Source organism: Sparus aurata, chromosome 11, assembly GCF_900880675.1.
Source record: "Sparus aurata chromosome 11, fSpaAur1.1, whole genome shotgun sequence".
NCBI classification, from domain to species: Eukaryota; Metazoa; Chordata; class Actinopteri; order Spariformes; family Sparidae; genus Sparus; species Sparus aurata.
Genome location: NC_044197.1, coordinates 13,872,498 through 13,894,583, shown reverse-complemented (window position 1 = coordinate 13,894,583; position 22,086 = coordinate 13,872,498). Strand labels below are relative to the sequence as shown.

General features: G+C 43.3%; 1 protein-coding gene across 4 annotated transcripts in view; it reads right to left on the bottom strand.

The window, feature by feature from the left end:
* tle2a (TLE family member 2, transcriptional corepressor a) overlaps window positions 1-22,086 on the bottom strand; it is a 46,952-nt gene that overhangs the window by 7,848 nt on the left and 17,018 nt on the right. For 2 of the 4 annotated variants that reach the window (XM_030433631.1, XM_030433630.1), the window contains exons 3-10: window positions 13,295-13,358; window positions 8,094-8,138; window positions 5,517-5,579; window positions 5,014-5,118; window positions 4,336-4,549; window positions 3,929-3,945; window positions 1,427-1,522; window positions 794-838 (exon numbers count right to left, since the gene is read on the bottom strand). In XM_030433631.1, the coding sequence (XP_030289491.1) occupies window positions 794-838; window positions 1,427-1,522; window positions 3,929-3,945; window positions 4,336-4,549; window positions 5,014-5,118; window positions 5,517-5,579; window positions 8,094-8,138; window positions 13,295-13,358 (649 nt within the window). The remainder of the gene's footprint in view (window positions 1-793; window positions 839-1,426; window positions 1,523-3,928; window positions 3,946-4,335; window positions 4,550-5,013; window positions 5,119-5,516; window positions 5,580-8,093; window positions 8,139-13,294; window positions 13,359-22,086) is intronic. The other 2 variants (XM_030433632.1, XM_030433633.1) reach the window with 2 other exon arrangements.

Below are 22,086 nucleotides of genomic sequence, written 5' to 3'. Positions count from 1 at the left end.
AGCTTTCTGAGCATTACTGCACGCGACAAAGACTGTGGATTTAGTCATCCATCACTAACACTGAAGGCAAATTAACGGCCAGAAGATGGTAAAAAACTCCGTCAGTGCTCAGAAAGGCACCTGACACTTGTTTAAGGCAGAAAAACTGTGACTTTGTCCTTTAACTGCTACCTGCTGTGCTTCTTTTACAGGTTGAGACGATGTGGTTCTTTTCACTTTGCAAGTTGTGATAATCAAAGTTTGAAAATTAAACATCTCGTCTTTGTGCTGTATTCAATCGAATGTAGGTTGAAAAGTATTTCCAAGCCACTGCATTCTTTTTAGGTTTACGGTCTACACAGCAGAACAGAACAGAACATAAAGTAAATCACTTCCAGGCACCAGAGTTTCGAGCACAAGACCCACCAAACACTGCAGAGTGAAAGCATTTAGGAAGTGGGTTTAGCCTCAGTTACTATTATCTTATGCACAGAGGAAACAATCTTAAGAAAAACTGTAGCGATGGAGCCGATTCGTTTTTGACTTTTGTCCGCACTCATTAAAACATGAACAGTCACACCTACAGAGCTGCACATACAGTAAAGACGAAGAGAGAAAGTGTGTGTGTGTGTGTGTGTGTGTGTGTAATTTATGGAGGATGATGTGGAATAAGGGCAGGCAGAGGTGGATGGGGGGGGTGGTGTTATTATTGTTATTATCATTATTCAGATGGTCCTGCCGGGTGTGTTTACATGATGTATGCAGATGAAGGCAGTGAAGAGAGGCCAACAGAGGCCGACGGCCGACTACTAACCTCATCCACCACCAAATTATCATCGCTCTTATCCGCATCACTGCCCTGTGAGAGAAGAGAGAGACAGAGAGATTCAGAGAGATTAGATATTCCTGCGCTGTTGTCTGATGTCTGTACATTACATGCAGAAATACACGGCATGCACACGCAAACAGAGCGTGTGTGTTTGAAGAGGTTTATAAAAAAGCTCTTGAGAGAGACAGCTGTAATTAGTTACCCTGCAAATAGAGGAAATTAAGTATCTTGACATTTTATTGCCTGAGATGAGATGGCTCTGAGTAAATGCAATGGACAGTACAAATGTAATTAATTTCAGATCTTTAACTTGGAGAGGTGAAATCCTCTAAGGCGCCGCTGTTTTTAATATTGCAGGTCTTTTTCTCGATCAAAGCGATAACGATGAACTAGCCGCGATTCATTTATCTCTCACTAAAAATAATCCCTTGCAATGCTTAATATATCCATTTCTCCACAGTGATACAGCGATGAAGGCAGATAGGCTGAATATTTCAATTATAAAGAGAGCAGCTCTCCACTGGATGGACACCGCTGGTCTTACGTGACAAAGACTGGCAGAGTTGCGGTGAAACTTCAGTTACTCAGACATTTAACGGTGATATGAAAGTGCCTCACATAGTCCGTCATGAACTCCTTCTCATCAGCTTTCCTCTTCTTGCCGTTGCTGAGGTAGTCTGCTGAGCGACCCTTATCCCCATTGGACAGAGAGCTCTGCAGAGAGGAGAGAGGGGTGAGGAGAGGAGAGGAGAGCAGGGCGGTGGTGTGCACGGGGGTACAAAGAGGAGGAGGAGGAGAGGAGTGAGGAAAAAGGGAGTGCAGGCAGAGAGGACGGAAGAGGGTGATAATGAGGTGAGAGGGACTGCATAAATCATGTCAGGCTCATAAGCTGCAGAGATGAATGTGAAAGAATATCAGGCGGCATCGATCGGCCGGCTCGCTGTAGGAGTGAGAGGAAGACAGAGAACGCTTCAAGTTTTCTTTAAAGGCAGCACAAAAGACTGAGGAGCTGCCGGAGTGGACTTTGGCACTGATGCACGTTTTTTCAAACCAGTATAGTCACAAATGTACAGTGGCAGTGATGTAGTGCCGAGAGCTGAAGTGCTGTCATACAGGGTTCTAGCACCAGTGAGTGTGATTGTAGTGTAGAAAAGCTAAGAAGTTGTAAGTTTTATGGTTGTGGGACAATTTTAAAACCAGAGAAAGTGATAAAAGCTGACAAAACCAGCAAATATTCAACTCATCACAGCTAGAAAATGTTCTTGAAGCCTACATTTATGCCAGTTTGGTTTACCTATAGTTCAGTAAACCTTGCTATGTCGAATCTGCTCATACAGTTTTTCGAGCAAGTTTCCTGCAAATAACCATCTCAAGTGGTAATAATAACGGAAAATGCAGCATGCAAAATGCAAAAAAATTCTGAACTGTCTACAGGCAAGCATACAATATAAGATTTAGTATATGGTTATTAAAGTTTCCAGCTATATTTAACTTATGAATACATTTCTACTCTAGTTCTATGCAGCACTTCTTTTAGAGAAATTTCCATATTCTCATTTTCTCCGTAATTAGTCTGTCCACCCAGGAAACATATTTTGAGAATATTAAAAAAAAAAATGAAATGAAATGATGCGCCTGTAAAAAAAAAGACAAACATAATCATTTGTTTCTTTTTGTATGACTGTATGTCCAATGCAGTATCAAAAACCCATAATATAGAGTGTTAACAAAAGATAAGATGCCTGATAACCAAAGTTAATAGCTTATTCTTTGGACTTAAAAATAACCACCCCCCAAAGCAAAAGTTTATCTTTTGCTTTGCAAGACATTAAACTATTTTTTTAATATACTTTTTTATATTTTATGTTTTGAGCTTTGTGGTTCCTTGTAAAACACCGATGTTGCCAACAATATCAAAGACTGCTGAACAAAAAAGTGGACATGTGTAAGTTATACTTGATATTAAAGCAACTTTATGTAGAAATGTATGTAGACACCTCTGTCATAAATAAAAAAATCCCAGGTTTTTGTAACAGTCTGTTAGATGTAATGTAGGTGCTAACTACAAACAAAACTCACCATGTTATAACAATGCTATGTGTTGCAAACTGTGTTGAAGTAACCATGTATGCAACGCTGTGATCCTACCCTCTCACTGAAATTACATAGTGCAGAAACAAGTGATAGGGGGGGGAAACAGATGCCGTTTTTCCATGACATCTGCAGGCTTGGTTTGAATCGGCGCGGCCGGGATTTGCATTTCCACCACAACTGTGCTATCTGCTTGAAGACGCACTTGTCGATCCCTGCAGTACTATCGAAGAATCACCGCTAACAAAGTGGCTCCGCTAATTCAGATGCAAAACACTTTTCATTTCCTTTAACTTCTTCACAACAAAAGTCTCCGGTTATTTAGAAATTTAAAAGCTTTTATTATGAAGCAGCATTACAGGAAACGTTGTGTTTTTACCAGCAGTAACTAAACATGACTCCTGAAACAGCTGAAAGCGAACACGACGAAACAGTAAAACACAGCAGATGTTTTAAGTACAAACAGGACGAGAGAAACTAGAGAGATTCAGTTAGAAGCTACAAAAAGTACTGAGAGCTGAACACACAGACTTTAAATAATTTCTCTCTCAGGCTTCCTGCACAGACATGAGTTCAGTATCGATTTTAGGGGGAGACGGGTGCTTGTTACGGGTTGGCCACAGTGGCGAGACTTCACCGCAGCCCGCTTGGAGGCGGGGCGGGCCCGGCTTGGCCCTACTCCGGAGCAGGTCCATCGCCGGCGCGGCTCAGCTCAACTCAGCGCAGTAAAACTGGTGATGGAAAAGCAAATCAGCGCGGCTCGGTTTGACTCAGCGCGGCCAAAAGTGCTGGTGGAAAAACGGCAAGAGACACCATTCACCCTATTACAAGACACTGTACCATCAAAATGAATTTGAAGCTGTTAGCTTTAGGTTAAAAAAAAAAGTTACGTAATGTCACTTTAAAGCTTCTGTGGATTCTTGTAAAACATCAAATTTGTCAACAATATCAACAACGGTCGAACACATAGGTGGACAAGTGTAAGTGTACTTCATATTAAGCGATCAGTGTGTTGCTGTCTGTACTCACTGGTCCTGCTTCTCGGTCTGTTCAATCCACGCAGAAGTGTCCAACACATCCAGGTAACCAGCCACAGGACAGCACATGCAGGGAAGGAAAGACACACATAAATGCAGGATTATCTGCCATCACTTTACAACCCTCTGCAGCTGATGACTCAGTGGAAAAATATCCCTGAGGAGTGTTATTATCAGCAACACTCTAGTGCCCTGCCAAAACTCGAAAGCAGAGCCAATCATCGGGATCCATCGAGCCAAGCTTTGGTGTTTTCTCTACTCCCACCTCAGTGAGACGTTCCCATCACTAAGAATGCAATCCAACCCTCATACCCGCCCTAAACTCATCTACAGTTACACTCCTTTTTCTTTGAGAGACACAAACTAAGTACACAGGTGTCATTTACAGTGTTTCTGTACCTCTGTGGTGCTCTGCAGCAGCAGCGGCGGCGGCAGCTGCCTCTAGGTGAGCCCTCTCATCCTTGGCAGCCAGCTGAGCCCCCAGAGCCCCGGACAGGGCCAACAGTCCAGACCCTCCGCCAAGCGCCAGGCCGGGGTGGGTCAGTCCTGATGGGTGTGGGCCCACTGGCAAACCCTGGGCATGCTGGGAGAGGTGCTGGGCCTGGAGCTGTTGCTGTAGAGAGGAAAGATATAGTAGAGAGAAAGGAGAGAAGAAAGATCTGGGTGACTTACAAGCACTGGAGGAAGTGGCTCACCAGGAAGTGATCAAGTGGAAGGAAAGACAGGGAACTAAGTGCTGCGATGTGCACGATGGGAGGGAGGGGAAGCTCTGCAGCCAAATCAGCGTGAAGGGATATTGAGTGACAATTAAAACTGCAATATCATTCAAAGATTTTTTTAAATTCTGTATGAATCATATTTGCATTTCAAATTTGTGGAAAAAAATTTGGTAGGGCCCACAATTGCATAGTTTTCAGGCCCAAAAATCCAATTCTTGATCCATCCAATGAATCCTAATCCATTTTTCAAAAGATTTGCCAATGAATGTGTAAATATTAAATAGGGCCCAGGGATGTTTGCCTCAAAAAAAAAAGAAAAAGGAGGGAGTATAAATAAATGGGAGGATAAGGTACACACGCTATGAGGCAGAGGGGGGAGCCCACGTACCCCTATTGAAGCATTTAGCTCCCCCATGGTCACCTGTTTGGCGCGCTCCATGGCCTGGACCACCTGTTGTTGATGCTGTGGAACAAACCAAGAGGTCAGTGAGGGCCGGTGGATTCAGAAAGGAAAACTGAACATTCAAATGTTCTTTTTGTCCTCTGGTAACTGAATTAATATTAATGACACGTAACATTTCTTAATTAGGATGAAAAAGTATTCAGACTCTCACAAACAGCACATTTGAAATACAGATTTTTTTATCTCTGGGAGTCATGTGAGCACATGCAAACACTGGGCAATCGAGGAATGTGCTTTGAAGTTCTGTCCATATTCAGCTCTGCGTGTGTGAGGGTTATAGCTTATTGTGTGTATGCATGTGCACGCCCAATGTGTGGGCTGCTGTCAGGCGGGAGAGAGAGAGCTGGAAGCAGTACAGTATGTGTGTGTGTGTGTGTGTGTGTGTGTGTGTGTGTCACCTCCTGTGACAGGAATGGGATGAGCTGAGCACAGATCACGTTCAACCGCTTGGCAATCTCCGTCTGAAAGAGAGAAAAAAAGATACTGTTACTTTGATGAATGAATGAACACACGCACATATACAAACACACACACAGAGCCAAGACTGAGCGTGAACAAAAAGAGATACACACGCTCCCTCTCTCTCACACGCGCTCGCTCAGACACACACACACACGCGCGCTCGCTCAGACACACACGCGCTCGCTCAGACACACACACACGCGCTCGCTCAGACACACACACACACACACACTGTGGCCTGCTTCTCTCAGGGCCAGTGTGGTAAATATTTCAGCTGCTTACATTTGGTCCATGCAAATGGAAACTCTGCCAGGGAGTTTGGCTAAAATATTCATGGACAGCATCTGCTGTGGCCTCAGCCAGCCCACACTGTGTGTGTGTGTGTGTGGTGGTGTGGTGTGTGTGTGTGTGTGTGTGTGTGTGTGTGTGTGTGTGTGTGTGTGTGTGTGTGTGTGTGTGTGTGTGAGATTGTGTGTGTGTTAGAAGGAGATGCAAGATTCACGGTCTTATCTCACTGTGTGCATGTGCTTGTGTGTGTGTGTGCGTGCGTGTGTGTGTGCATGTGGTGTTCTTGCATGCCTGTTTGTCTGTGTGTGTGTTTGCATTTTGCATGCTTGAGTGTGTGTATGTTTCCTGCTGGGGGTCAGTGATTCTTGCTGTGGGTGTATGTCTGTCTCGATCTGCTCTACTACACAGCCAGCAGCAAACTCTTCCTCCCTCCCTTCACCCCCGCTCCCTCCCTCCTCATCACCATCACCACCTCTCTTTCCACCTTTCTTTCCATCTCGCTCCATTTATCGCTCTTTCCATCCATCCCTTGTTCCATTTCTCCCTTCTCAGTATTAGTGCAGTAATCAGTGTAACAAGCACTAACACACACACACAAAAAAAAAATGTTTAGTGGCAGGCCCAACAAGGCCGTTAGGGCCAGTAATGATATGCATGCAGAGATCATGACAACATCATTATGGCCGCAGGCTGTTTGTCTTGTTGACAGCTAGACTCTGCTGTGTGTGTGTGTGTGTGTGTGAGATGAGTCAGCACACACACACACACACACGCACACACACCTCTCTCTCTAAAGTGATTTATTGATGCCGGACTGAACTTCCACCCCCTCCTTTTCCTCGCCCTCTCCCTCTCATTCCTCTCCCTTGCCCACACATCTCCCTCCCTCCACTCTCCATTTTTCAGCCAGGCAGTGTGCCCCCCCTCCCCTCCCTCCTCTCCCTCCATCCCCTGAATCCATCACCCCCCACCCCTAGGGAGACACAATGATTTCTTGTTAGAGAACTCCAACTACTAAATGACATCTTCAGAGGAGAGAGAGAGAGAGAGAGAGAGAGAGAGAGAGAGAGAGAGAGAGAGAGAGAGAGAGAGAGAGAGAGAGAGAGAGAGAGAGAGAGAGAGAGGAAGAGAGAGAGAGAGAGAGAGAGAGGGAGAGAGAGAGAGAGAGAGAGAGAGAGAGAGGGAGAGAGTGGGAAACAGAGAGAACATGAGCAATCGGGAGACAGAGGATAAAGAGGGAGGACAAAATGGGAGTTGGGAAATGAACAGAGGAGGCGGAGGAAGGAGAGGAGGCAGAGGAGGAGGAAAAGGGCAGATTGGGTTGAAGGGAATGACAGCCAATGAACGAAGGATGTGGGAGGGAGAGGAGAAAGAGAGAAAGAAGAAACAGAAGGAAGGCGGGGGAGGAAAATAAGGATGGGGGGTGGTGGTGGTGGTGGTGAGGGGGTGAAGTGGCGGCAGCCGCACGACAAAAGCGAAGCGATTGAGATGGTGAAATGAACGGAGGGAGAGAGAGAGGGTGAAAGAGGGAGAGAGAGAAAGGTAGAGTAGACAGCAGGAAGGCAGTGACCTGATTTAAAATGAAATTCAGCGTGGACTGTATGTCTGCGAGGAGACAGAGGTGGAGGGAGGGTGTGTGAAGAAAAAAAAAGAGATAAAGAGAGAGAAGGAGAAATCAATGGAGAAGGAAGGGACACAGAGACAGGGATGGTGAAGAAATGGAGATTAAGAGACGGGGGCATTAAAAAAGACATAGTAAGACAGCAATTGAGGGTAGAGGAGAAAAGAGGGATAGAGGATGGAGGAGTGGGGCAGGAGTGGTGGAGGTGGTGGTGGTGGTGGTGGTGGGGGTCACAGAGGCAGTAACAGACTGGGATTTATGACGGGTGAGAGGGGAGGCTGTTGTGGAGGCTCGGAGAAGGGCAGAGTATTCTCATCTGTCTGTCTGTGGTGGTGAAATGAATTCTGTTTGTGGATCCTATTAACGCCTCCACAGCATAATGTCGCCATATAGATCCATCAGAGGGGGGACCGACATCACAGTGGTCGAGAGACACAGAGAGAAACAACAGAGTGCGAGAGAGACAGGCTTCCCTGAGAAATATTAGTTACTTTGAGTAAAGCTGATCGAGGGATAGTCCGAGAGGATAATGCAAAGATTTTGGAGTTTGAGGGGTGAGAGACATAAAGAGAGGCAGACAGAGAGAGAGAGGGCGCTCACTTACCTGTTTGTGCATTTCAATGTTAAGGCCGTAGGACATCTCGTAATACTGAAACACAGCGGAGCGTCAGTTAATATACATGATCATACACAAACAAGAATATCAGCTGAAAGACCTGCACAAACTACATATAAGGACGCGTTTTTAAAACTGTAATATAATGGGTATATAAGGGGATGTAGACTCGTGTAGAATAAAAACAAAAACATACTCAATACATATTGCACATAAAACATACCTTACGACAACATATGCAAACACCGTCTTTTTAATCAAACAAAATTGAAACTTTAGTGACTACAACACCTGAAGCACAAGAACACCTACATCTGCTATAATGGTTGGAATTATTTGTATCCTGGCGGCTAAAATACTTGTGTGGTTTGAAATTTGAATACTGCAAGCCTTTTTTAACATAAGTAACACCATCAGGGCCTCAAGGACGCATATGCAGCCAAAAATCTGTCAGGTGTGACTAAACATTTTTATTGGTCTAAAAATAAACACAAATCTTTCAACTATTGAGGTCATTGTGATATCTTGTTGAGTGTGCTGGGATTTCAATTAAGAAAAAAAAAACATGTATTTGTACCTTTATCCCTATTAATCATTAAAACAATCTGTCAAGACATTAAAGTATTATTGGGTGCACCTAAATTGTGCAACCAGTGTGAAAAGTGAGCCAGGAAAACCAACCTTAAAAATACACAAAAAAAAAACAAAAACACCTAGATAAATAATTTCTCTTCCAGACGAGGGCAGATGATGAACTACTTGAATTGAAGCATCTCATTTCTGCTGTAACTCGTGTGTGAGGTCATATTTACATAAGCTGTTAATTCAGTCATTGTTTCTACACATAAATTCAACAGTGTGAGCCCTGAACCACTCACAGGCTTTTCTTTTTGCTCCCAGCGTCAGATGATGCCAGCCCCCGCCTGCTCATTCTGAAGTGCCCAGATGTCCCTAAAAGCACATCGCCACTACTTTCACCTTGACTCTGCTGAAAGTCAATGGCTCTAAATTGACCCTGAGGCACATTTCAGGGGCCGGAAACCAGAAGCGAGGCAGAGAAAATTGCCGCCGTGCAGAGGAAGGTGACAGACTATTGCAATAATCATGTCTAATGCGAGCTATTTGACCCTGGCTTTTACCCAAAAGTACAAGGAGCAGTGAGGAGTGCGGGAGGAGATGAATGCCACAGAGAGAGACAGGCAGGTGAGGGTCTCTCCCTCTCTCTACCTTCGGAGATGGACTGAAAAAAAAGGGGGACCATTTTAAAGTCAGATGCCTCGGAAAAGTGACAGGCTGACATTTGCTTTTCAGTGTGACTGGTTGTGGAGAGAGGAGATTGGCAGTTGGGCAGCCAGAGCAGGCTGGCAGGACGGGAGAGGAGATGGCAGGGGTCCTCTCTCTCCAGACATCTCTCCTGGCAGTTAACATGCGTGTGTGCATTTGTGTGTGTGAGCAGGTGTGTGTGTTTGCGGCACAAGCCTGCAACTGTGTGGGCGTGTGTATCTATGTACTTTATGTGTGTGTGTGTGTTTTTTGTGCGTGTGCACACGCTCCTCTTTCTGCGTGTGTGTGCCACCATAAAAGAAGCCTTTCCAGGCAGCTGGCAGCTCTGCTTGGCAGTCGTTGTGCCAAGTTTTGCCTGTTGCTTAGCAACATCCAAACTCATCCAAACCCAAATCATCAGCCAGGAAAGGAGACCTGGTCTGTGCTTGATGCCAGCAACCCTCCCCCCCGTCCTCACCCCCTCCTCCAACCATCACTAAAACTTCAATCCCCCCACAAGTCCCCGCTCTGTGCCAAGATTGCCACATAGCTCTCTTTTGGCTCAGCAGGTTCTGGGCAGCCTCCACTCAGTCAGCTGTGGTTGTGTGTGGCTCTGATCACAGGTAAATCGAGGCTGCCGGTTTACAGACAGACAAAGAATTTTTGCCTTTACTGATAATGTATCCTTCACTGATTATAAAGCCTCGATTATTCACACAGAGTGCGTCTAGCTCGTCTCCTGGCCTCAGTGATGAGATGCAAAAGCCTAAACTTAAGAGGAACATCTATCAAGCAGCAGTTTTCAGAGAAAACACCATGTGAACACTAACCTCTAACAGAGCAGTGTGGGTGGGAATGACTGACAACCAGTGAGACAGCAAGTAAAACAATTACAAGTCTGCATCACTCCATGGGTGAAATAAAGAGCTGCAACAACAGTTCTCACCATCAATAATTGTCTTCATTAACAGATTATTTTATAACATTATGAAGATTAAAGAAAAATGTCCACAGTGATTTCTAAAAGCTCAAACAAACAGTCTAACACCCAAAGGCACAGGCAAAGAGGACAAAGAAAACCAGCAAAAAAAAAAGAAAAAGAAGAAAATTCAAGGCTCTGATTTTTGCTTGAAACTCAGGTTACATCTTTGATAGAGTTCATCAGCAACTCTGCCAAGGTTTGAGGTTTGATTCCCACTGGGCTCAACTGTAGATAATGTATGACTGTATGGAAACTTTCATTAATCTGTGCAGTTTCTGGTAAACAAATAAAACATGTTTAAATTCAATGTTATTCAACAAAACAACCACACAAATCCATCTTCATAAAACAATTTCTATCCAAGTTTCTATATTCTGACTCCTATATGTTTTACATCAATGTTTACCATCTTACACTCCCTTTCTTTGCCATTGCTGGCACATTACTGACACATATGCATCAATAAACCCAACTTTCAGTCAATGAGGAGTGCGATGGTGGCCGCGATATAACGAGAACGTTGACACCACGGAGGAGAAAGAGAGAAATGGACAAAGAGAAAAGAAGGAGTGTGTTTGCAGGATAAAAGCTAAAATTACAGATATCACAAGCAGTGGATATGGTTAGTGTTTAAAAAAAATGAAAAAACATAGGAGGGCAGCCTTCAACACGTCATATCACAGCTACATTAACCAAGTTGATTCAGTGATATTAGAAAAAGAAAAAAAAAAAAAAAAAATGTAATCATGCTGTGGGCTGCAGAAGAATTGGGAAAATCATACTTTGAGCCATCAGTGCACCATGATGAAATGCATGTGTAGTTTCTGAGGTACTTTTTTAAGTGCATACTATGCATGCAAGGACCATCTCGCTATAAAAGCAAGGAATCTGTGTGTGTGTGTGTGTGTGTGTGTGTGTGTGTGTGTGTGTGTGTGTGTGTGTGTGTGTGTGTCTCAAATATCTCTGCGGATCAGGATCAGACTGACCTGAGACTTACAACATGGCTGCTGCTTGGTTTATGGGTTTGAGACATTGGATTTGTTTGGACTGCAATGACACCGTTAATAAAGTATTTCATAAATGCTTTACAAATTCAGCTAGCATTGTCAACCGTAGCCACCACAGCCACGAGCGCACCAGAGCCAATCGCTGCAGAGCTCAAACCCACCCCCCACCTTAAGAAACAAGCGGATTTATACCTACAGCGGTGTGAGCTGGACTGGCATTTGCCGGCGGTACGGTCCCGTTCTGGCCATCTAAACTGACTGTTGTGGATTAATGAGACTAAACGAGTTCGGGCCGAGGACAACAAAGTGGAATCGGAATCTGTGGATGTTCGTGTGTAGCTAGCTGCTAGCCCACCCAATCGGCCCACCTCCCGAGTAAACGGATCGGACGCACTGGCACGTCCAAAACCGGACTTAGGGTAAATAATGTCCGCCGCGCTTTTTCATGAACATTGCGGTCACGTTTGCTTTGTGTCTGGTGCAGGAAGAAATGGTAAAAACGGGCTTTTGTCACAAAAGTGTCCGCAATAGAGATCGCGAGTTTTGCGAGTTGAGAAATTTGTGACATATAGCGTGTGTATAGTTAGTGTGTTCTGTAGTGTTTGGTGTGGTGTGTTTAGTGTGTAGTGGAGTCGTTTTTGTGATGTGAGTCTAAACAATGAGGAGACTGTTGAATGTGGAGCAGGCAGGGAGGAGTTGAGAGAGACCTGAGTCTGAGGCATTGCCTGCATTTGAATGTAAATAGTTACATATAACGTTGTAAATTTCAAAAATGTATGCACAAATTTAGCAAACAATTTAAATTAGTATTATAAGTAATAAAAATGGTACGTTAAACATATTTGTGGTTTTCACAGTAAAAAATCTAACTTTCTACTAGGATTTTGTTTTTTGTGATTTTAGGTCCATTGTGTTAATACAGTATGTCAGAATGGAAAAAATAACTGTACAGTCACACATGTGAGGTTGTGTTGAAAATAATGACACCAAACAAGGCAAGGTAAATAGTTTTTACGGTGAAATATATTGGTAAAATAAAAAAAAGTCAAATTATATCCCTGACGTCTCACCTTTAAACACAGCCTCATTTGACCATCCATGAAAAAGCTACTTAACCTCCCACTTTTCTATAGGAATACATACTTCCTACGGGCAATGCACTAGTAAGAATAATGACAAAAATGCTGTGTAAGTGGTCTGTTGTGAATGGACTGAATGTGGAGTTTGCCTGGATTGATGTTAGATTATCAGCCTGATTTATTATCCCAGTTTGCCCCCGCTGCCAACTGTAACAGACACTCAAAGATGGCTGATGTCAGTTCTAACATGTCATACTTATGATTCAGTACAGATATCAAACTTACACTTTTCTTTGGACCCCTCTTTATGAAATAGGGTGAAATGTTATTTAAATCAACAACGTGATCACTATAAAGTATAGAGAAGAGTAAGAGTCAAAGCAGAGATTGAATGCCAGCGTTCAGCACTTTGGTACCAAACCACAGAGTTTAAAGTGTCAAAGACTGTGTATGTTTATGTTTATTTAAGGATCTCCATCAAAAGCACATGGATGGGCTTATATTCTTTTTTGGGTCCTGAACATAAAACTGTATTATACAGTTGGTTGGTTACACAGGCCTCTACAAATGTAGACACATCAGCAGCACAGCCTGGGACTACATTTCTCAGACACAAAAAGAAACACTTGCATGCACAAGATCGCACGCCCATGTAAGTGCTGTTTATTCTGCAGTCCCGTATTATGTGTGTGTGTGGTCGTGTGTGTGGTCTGGTGTGTGGTTGTGTGGTGGTTTTTTGGTGGGTGTTGTTTGGCAGCTGTTGGCAGATGAAAGGGATTCAGTGGACTTGGCACTGCACTTGTTGTGAGTGAATGCGTATAGACATGGCCTGTGTGTGTGTGTGTCTCTCTCTCTTACCATAACGTAGTGTCTCTGGATCTCTGTCTTCTCTGTAGCCAGTTTCTCACATTCCAGTTTCAAACTGCAACAGAGTGAAAGAAAGAGAAGAGTTTAGATGTTTATCATATCCCAAATATAAAAAACAAAACAAAATGCAATTAGCAACATGACAACAAATTACTTTCGGCTCACACACTCACCCCCTCCCTCTGCCTCCTCTCCTTCTCCCTCACACTCAGTGGGGGAGGAGGGAGCAGGGTGACTGGGGTGCTGACAGCCCATTATCACCTCAGAGCAGAGCAGAAATAGACGAAGTCACGCTCGGAGCCTGAAACCCAGCCAAGACTGCAGGCAGGCACATCCAAGGTGTCTCTCTCTGGACAATTTTCAATCTATTCAGGTGCCCTCCACTCCTCCTCATTTTGTTGCTTCCCCAATTACCAGCCAGTCCATCTGTCTCTCTCTCTGTCTGTCTCTCTGTCTGTCTGACCGTTCCCCACCTTCTTTCCCCCTTCGGCAGCACACTTCGCCAAGTTTCACTGAAGTCAAAGCTTCTGCTTTAAGTGGGTCAAAAGGGGGCCAGATCTGTCTGGATGTGTAATAAATCTGCCTTTTTTTCCTGTTACCTGCCTCTCTCTCTCTCTGTTCTTGTGTGCAAGACATGGTCTCCGCTGCTCAGTCTGTGAGCATGTCAGGCTACCACAGCTACAGTGAGGCCTGGGGTGGAAGCTCTCTCTTACACACAGAGTCACACATCTCTGAAGTGATAGCGGCCAAACACCTCTCCCACATGTCCTATATTTCTCTCCGTCCTCTGTGTCTGCCTCTCTGTCCTCGCACCCAAACCAGTCCCCAGTGTCCTCTAAAACTGGATAATGCCAATGGCTGGATTTGCAAACACACACACGTACTCCTCCATTTCCAAAATGTATTTGTACATCAGGTCCAGGCACACAAACCTCAAACCTCGCTTGTTACCTCTGCTACTCCCATCTCCCAAGAGAGGTTGTATATTTTGGGCCTTTGGCTTTTTCCGCCGACTTGTTTGCTGGCAGCAGATAGATTGATGGGGGGTTAGCTGTGTGGTGAGGTGGGATGTTGGAGGGAGGTGGTGGTGGGTGGTGGGGTCGTTTGGTGGAGGAAAATTAGAATATGATTAATATCGCAACATTACCCCCAGCCGCAACAGGTAATAACGGTCCCATCCGCTCCCCTTCTCCAGTGCTGCGTGCACACACACACATAATTGACTCATTTATCATTGCCAGCCAGTTGAGGAGAAGAGGACGAGGGAGGAGAGGGAGAGAAGCAGGACGAAAAGTGGGAGAGGGTGGTGGTGTTGGTGGAGGAGAGAGGAGGGTAGTGAGGATTAAACCCCCCCCCCCCCCACCACCCTATAGATTTTATTACAGTGGAATTGCCTCTCGGCAGAAGTCACTCACGGCCGGGCTGTGAAATACTTCGACTATGTGTATTTGTGCGCACAACTGCTGGTGTGTTCATCACGACAAACTTGGGATGAGCTCGGAGAAGAAATGACCTCACACCCACATGCACACACACAGAGTTATTGATTGGGACAATAAGAATAACTGTTGTGAAATTCCTATGTTTAAATGCTGCAATAAGTACTTAAGATCATTTTAAAAAGCAATTAATCAGTTGATTACTGTTTTTGATTAATCACTTTTCGTTAGCATATGAGCTTCAACCAGTTTGATTTGTGCCAACCGTCTGAAGTAGCGTTTGTTGTTCATGTTAACGTTAGGTGGAGAGAAACTAGCAACATCTGGCTAGTTAGCAGGAGCCCTGGGATAGACAATTAGCTCAGCCCCATAGGTGGTGCAGGGATTCTCGTTGCAACTGTTGCATCCCATCTACATTTTCACTCAGCTGAAGTCATATTTTATTATTTTGTTGTTGTTAAACCAAAATTTGGAAATGTGATTCAAACTCAGAAATGTAATATTTACAATACTAATAAGGTAATAATACACAATCAGACATTTATATTTCCAGGACTATATAAACAAGCCGTCTTCCGAGGAGAACACTGTTCATATTTGCTGGACTCTGCCAACTTTAGTGCTTCAAAGTAGAACAGTTTGAAATTGTGTTTTCCTTTAAAGTCAGTTTGTTTATTCAATCATGAAAATGAAGAGTTTGTTTCTTTACATAAAAAAGTCGATCAATGAAAAATGTTCCCTTCTTCCTCCAAACTACATAGTTCACGTTAAAGTTGAATTGTTGTGATAAATAAAAACACCATGCGTCACAGTTGACATGATGGACTGTAATGCCGCCGTCAGTCATAGGCTCTATTCATTTACCTCTTGGTCGCCCGTTCATCACAGGGCTGACATACAGGGACAAACAACGATTCACACTCACATTCACATTCACAACTACAGGCAATGTAGAGTGACTGATTAACCTTGCATGTCTTTGGATTGCGAGCTGGAGTACCTATAGAGAACCCACTCAGCACTGGTGAGAACATGTAAACCCTTGAACCCAAGACTTTCTTGCTGTGAGACAACTGCAGAGCTGCCCAATATTTATTCTCAAGTCTATAAAATGCTCACAAAAGTGAGGAGCATATTGTGACAGCTTTGACCAACTGTCCAAAAAAAAATCAAAGTTTGTGTTTATTAGGCAGAGGAAAGCATCATATTCTCACATTTTAAAGAAGCTGGAACCAGACAATGTTTGTTTTTTCATGTGATAAACAACTGTAATGATTAATTGATTGTCAAGATTGTCCCCCATTAGTTCAAGTCCAGCTGGGGACCCGACATTACTTGTCGACACCCATTCTCTCTTAGTCTCCCCCTCTCTTCTCTAGATTCTCATTCATCTAACAAAGCCATAAAATGGCCAACACATATACAAGAAATCATCTAATTAATTTAGTGCAGATCAACTAATCAACTCACATTTCAACATATCATTTCAGCTCCAAATTATGGTTTATGGATGCATGCTTTCATACACCATCAGGCCATTTTGAGAGGAAATTCCACATCCCCAAAACCACCTCAGCTCATAAGATTCTACTGGAGCAAATGAGTAGCAGTCAGCAGTTCTATTAAATACAACTAAAGAGCGGCAGGAAAAAAAAATCAATGTCTCTAAAATCACCTCTAAAATCAGTTCTGTTTTTGGCGCTGCGCTCTTGAAATTGTGTGTGAGAGTGTACTTTTGCTTTGCAACCTTGTAATGCTGTTGTGCAGACACACACGCACACTGCAGGCAGACACTTCTTGTTACAGGAAAGACCCCAAGGTCGCACTCAGAAAGAAATAATCATTCCCCACAAAATGGACTTCAAGGAATGAAATTACTGTGTGTGTGTGTGTGTGTGTGTGTGTGTGTGTGTGTGCCATTATGTGACTGTAGGAGCATAAAAGAGTTGGAGGAGGGAGAAAAATGAGGGGGAGAGAGGGGAGGAGAGCGGTGAGCAGGAAGTGGGTATTTCATGTCGAAATGATTGCCTGTAATAATTAGTGTTTGGCTCAGCACCATTTACTGAGAGAGAGAGAGGGAGAGGAGGTTTGGAGGAAGCAGAGAAAGACAGAGAGAGAAAAAAAAAAACAAGATTGAGTGAGCGAGAGAGAAAGAAGCAGCAAGAAAAAAAAAAGCAGATATGACTGTGTGTGTGCGCGTGCGCTTGCGTGTGTGCACGCGTGTCAAGTCGGGCTCGGTTCCTCCAATCTTTCACTGGCGGTGACAGGAGATAAGATGATCAGCCGAATGCGCTACAAATCTGCAGCCTGCCAGCCTTCAGACAGCTCTGTCAGTGCTGCACTGCTACTGAAAACACACACACACAAAAACACACCTAAATGCCATGCACATGCTCCAAGTGTGTGTGTGTGTGTGTGTGTGTGTGTGTGTGTGTGTGTGTGTGTGTGTGTGTGTGTGTGTGACACACACACACAAAACCCACACGTGTGAGCACACGCACGGTGCAGTATGTAAACCCACACATACGCACAAACCTGCTAAATAAACACAGGCAGAACACACACACTCTAACGAGGGCCTACAGAGACTGAAGCATCTAATTAAGATCCTGCACTTTGTAGAAATGTGCCGACTGGCTTTTTAGTCTCCGCGTTTGAAACGGGCTACTGGGTATTGTAAAAATGTCAACTCCTCCCAGTGCTTGTTTTTTTTCTTCACAATACTTTTACTTTCACTATTCCCTCATTGATTATTTCACTAAAAAGGAAAAAAGACTCAGTTTTTTTTCCTGTTCTATAAAAACATTTGTCCGTTGCTTCTGGTTGTTGGATATTTCTCCAACAAAAACAGATATTTTACACAGATAGAATTAAAGAGGACATCAAACTAATTATGATGAATATGGTACACAGCAGAAAGCGATTAGAGTTTTGACCCAAATAACACAAATACAGTCAATCTTAAAAGTGGAGCTTTCGTCGCAATTATGCTTTTAAACTAATGTTTGACTCGGGTACATTCACAAAAAGACCCTAGCTTACATTTTGGCAAGAGTTTCACTTTAAACTAAAATGTTAAAGACGTCGTAGTTTTAGCTTTGCAGATGTGAATTTTTGCAATCAAAATATGTCGGATTGGCATTTCGGTAATTCATTGACATTTCATAGCCCCAGAATTACTACTTGGAAAAATGATCAGCAGATTAATCACTGGGAAAAATAATTAACTTGCATTTCTAAAAACATAATGCTTTTTTGAGTTGGGACTGGAAAGTGTGTGTAGCCCTGAAGCTGGCATTCAAGAAACATTATCTAGAAATTGGCATCTTGTGCAATTTGGAGCCCCCCACAGTTTAACAAAAGTGTAACACAACTGTTTGTGTTACACTCAAATTCAAATCTACATTAGTGCAGAAACAAGTGATGGGGGCACAGGCAGAAACACCATTCACCCTGTTACAGCTCTGTACCATCAACATGAGTTTTAAGTTGTTATTTAAAAAAAAGGTAAATAGTCACATAATAGGGTGCCCATTAGCTCAGTTGATAGAGCAAGCGTCCCATGCACAGAGGCTTTGTCCTCGTTGCAGGGCCCCGGGTAAGAATCCCAACCTGGGGCCCTTTACTGTGTGTCAAGCTTACCTAGTGACATATTCATGCACTCGCAGAGGTTTTGTTTTGGTGATTTGTAGGGCCAGATCAATACTCAATTTTTGGTGCTGATACAGATATTCTATTTTCAACAATACAAAGAAAGAACAGCTGTAAATCACATTTGACAGCTAGAGACTGATCTTTTTTTTCTATTTCTGCTTAATGAGTAACAAGTGATTACCAACAGTGTTATTATGTATCAATTTCTGTTGATGATTTATCAATTAAAAAGGGACCAACTGTGTCAGAATAAAGCATACATGCCGATAAACATAATTATCAGAAAATAGGAACATTTTCAGTGTGAAAACATTACCAGGCAGATCAGCCAACACCTACCGATGGCTACTGATGCTTATTAATCCTGGCTGCTGCTACCAAGTGTGGATCCACCATCACTTGTTCTGCCGTCTGGAGCTCAGCGCTGTCTTTGGCAAACAGACATCATAAGTGACACACGTGCTAAACAAATACAGAGCTACTAGCCAGTAAAACACACACACACACACACACACACACACCATGTAGTGGTTGCCCTGGTGTTGTGCCTTTACAGTGTCAGGACCATTTAGCCCGCCCGCCTGCAGGTATGTGACTGTTCACTTTACATCACATTAACTATTGATCAACCTTTCCCTCCCCGCTGCTCCGCTGGAAAAAATCTTCAGCTTCTCTCCCAGTCTTTCTCTCTCTCTTTAAACACACTCTCACACTCAAACATGCACACCAGGGACCCACCCAACTCGCCTGTGTGCTCTTTCATCATCTCTCAAGGGTGTGTACAAGAGCAAATACACACACCTACACACGCACACACAAAACAGAGCTGGGATCTCGTCGCACAACAGCAGGCCAACTGTAGTCCTCTCTGCTGCCAGGCTCACTGTAATAAATGTTGCTCAGCTCACACACATGCACACCTCTCTTCTCACACAAAAAAACCTATGATTAAACACACACACACACACACACACACACACACACACTATAGGCAAACAATTAACCCTCAGGCCTCCCTAAAGCAAATATAAATTTCATCATTTGGTGAGTGACAAACAGGCAGCTAAAATTAGAAGATTCATGACTATTTTATGTAATTACGTCTGTACACACACGCGCAGCCTTTCTGGATGCATGTGCATGATTGTGGACCAAGGACTTCTCTGGCTAATGGCACAGTCGAAACCCAGGTATTCCCTCGCTACCTCATCCTCATGCACTACACCTGATCCCAAATCTTTACCATTTACTATGGTTTTATCTGCAGTCAAAGTAGCCGTAGGCTCTGTTTTGTTAAAGTCTCTTTTGTATTTGTAAGTATTTAAAACAACGGATGTGTCACTTGACAGATGTTGTCAAAGCATTTATTCAAAAAGAGCAAAATGCTCTATAAAAGCTTTAGTATGTTTGACATTTTTCAAGATGTTTTACTATGAAAATAAATCAAAATTTAAAGAGTCCGATCTGTTCTTTGTGGGCAACAGTGATGTCAGATGGCAAGACATTTAGCATATTAAGTTAATTATCTTTACCAACTACATCGAAGCCTTTGAACCCTCAGATGAACATGAACTATAAGCCTGGAATACAAAAATGAAAAAAAAAAAAAAAAAAAAAATGTTGCATGTTGCAAGAAGCAGGTAATTATTGGTTACTTGTATCGTAAAAGAATGCACATTTTGCATCCCCAGTCCAAAGCCTAAAGAATTTAGATTTACTATAATTAGAGCCCAATAAAAGTATCAGTCTGCCTTTATCCAACACTACAGCTTTTTAAAATTGATATTATATTGCAGAAAGAGACACTGGGGAGTATGTATTATCATTGAACTCAGTTTTAGTGCACTCATGTCCTTTAAGACGATAAAGTTTATTGGTTTACTGGCAAATATTCTGTCTCCATTACACATATTTGTCACAAGTGTTTGATAACTAACGTCTAAGGGTTCGGCTGACAGTCCAGAGGTGCTCAATAAAAAACAGTGAACTAGCTGATGTCGAGCACTGACAAACGACAAACTACAGACAAGATTTTTCTGTCATTTAAAGAATTGTTCAATGGACAAACTATCTCAGTACTACTGTGAACAATGACGACCAGAGAGTAACCTGTGACAGTTATGGTATATGATTGACTTTGAATATGTGTGCTCTACATCTGGCTAATATCGTAACTCTCCCTTGTAGCAAACTGGAGCAGCTAAAGGTGACTGCTGAGTATTTTAAAGACGCACACACACACACACACACACGATTGATATATGGCTGTGTGTGTTTATAGAGAGAGAATTACAGTAATGAGAGCCCTGTGTCAGCAGCTCCTCCCATCTCCCTTTAGTCTGCTGATTACAGCCCCTTTAGATAGTTTAGAACACACACACACGTACACACACACAGCAAAAACCTGAGCAGCTGACCAACCAATGACCCTTTAATTAATTAACCCTTCCCTTTCTTTAGCTTCCTCAGTAATCTTTCTCATCCCTTCGTACCAACCACACACGCCACCAAAGAGACAAGAGACACACAAATTTAGAATCACACCCTGCCACCCACGCATCCACACACACACACACACACACACACACACACACACACACACACTTGCAGCTCATCAGCTCTAATCCCTTCCCTCCGTCTCTTTCCTGCCGTCTAATCCAACATCTATGAGAATCCAGCCACCTTCTCTGCAGACAAAATACACAACTAAGCCCTGCTATTTCTGGACAGCATCTATTTGTGTGTGTGTGTGTGTGTGTGTGTGTGTGTGTGTGTGTGTGTGTGTGTGTGTGTGTGTGTGTGTGTGTGTGTGTGTGTGTGTGTGTGTGTGTGGGGGGGGGGGGGGGGGGGGTAATTGGGGACGCCCTAGCATATGTGTAAGTGTGTTAAGCACATGCATCAGATTGGGAGTCTCTCTGAATGGATCAGTGTGTTTTGCGTCTGGCTCTGTGGGCGTCCAGGTCACGTCCTCCCTACGGTGTGAATAGTGCACCAGAGGCTCTGATTACATGAAGGTGCCTGCATGTGGATCTGAGCTCCGCACTGTCTGCTGCAGGACTAAACAACGCCACTGTTAATCCCACTGGCTGGACCGTTCCAAAACTGCTGCCAAACTGAGTTTTTAACAGTTATGTTCGCCGAGCAACCTGACAGGTAACAGCTTCTCAGGGTTTCACCAAAGTTGGTTTACTGTGCTGCTCGTGATGTTTAAGGACATCTCTACAGGTGGGTTTATGATGTGAAAGTAGCATTTGACTCCAGAGAGGTTCACATGCATGACTGGGCTGCTTGGTGATTGACTTTAACATAAACAAGAGGCCTGCATAAAAAATAAAGTAATATAAACATCTTACCACACATTTTAAGTAGCATCAGCATGAATGGGTCAATCCATTAATCAAAATGTGTTCTGTTATTAGCATATATACTCAGTTGTCACTTTATATTAGGTATACCTAGCTGATATTTAGTCCACCTAATTTTTCAGGTGGACAGAATACTAGAAGCACCTCCAAAAGGAAATAATGCAACACATTTGAACAGCAGCATGAAAACAATGCCCATAAAGTTGTATCAACAGCAAATAGTTACAACCTTAATTAATGTAGGATTTAGTGCAGGACTGTTGTCTTGGAGGGCATTAATTTTTCAGCTAGTTGCACCGAATACACCTGGTGTGTCACATTTGTC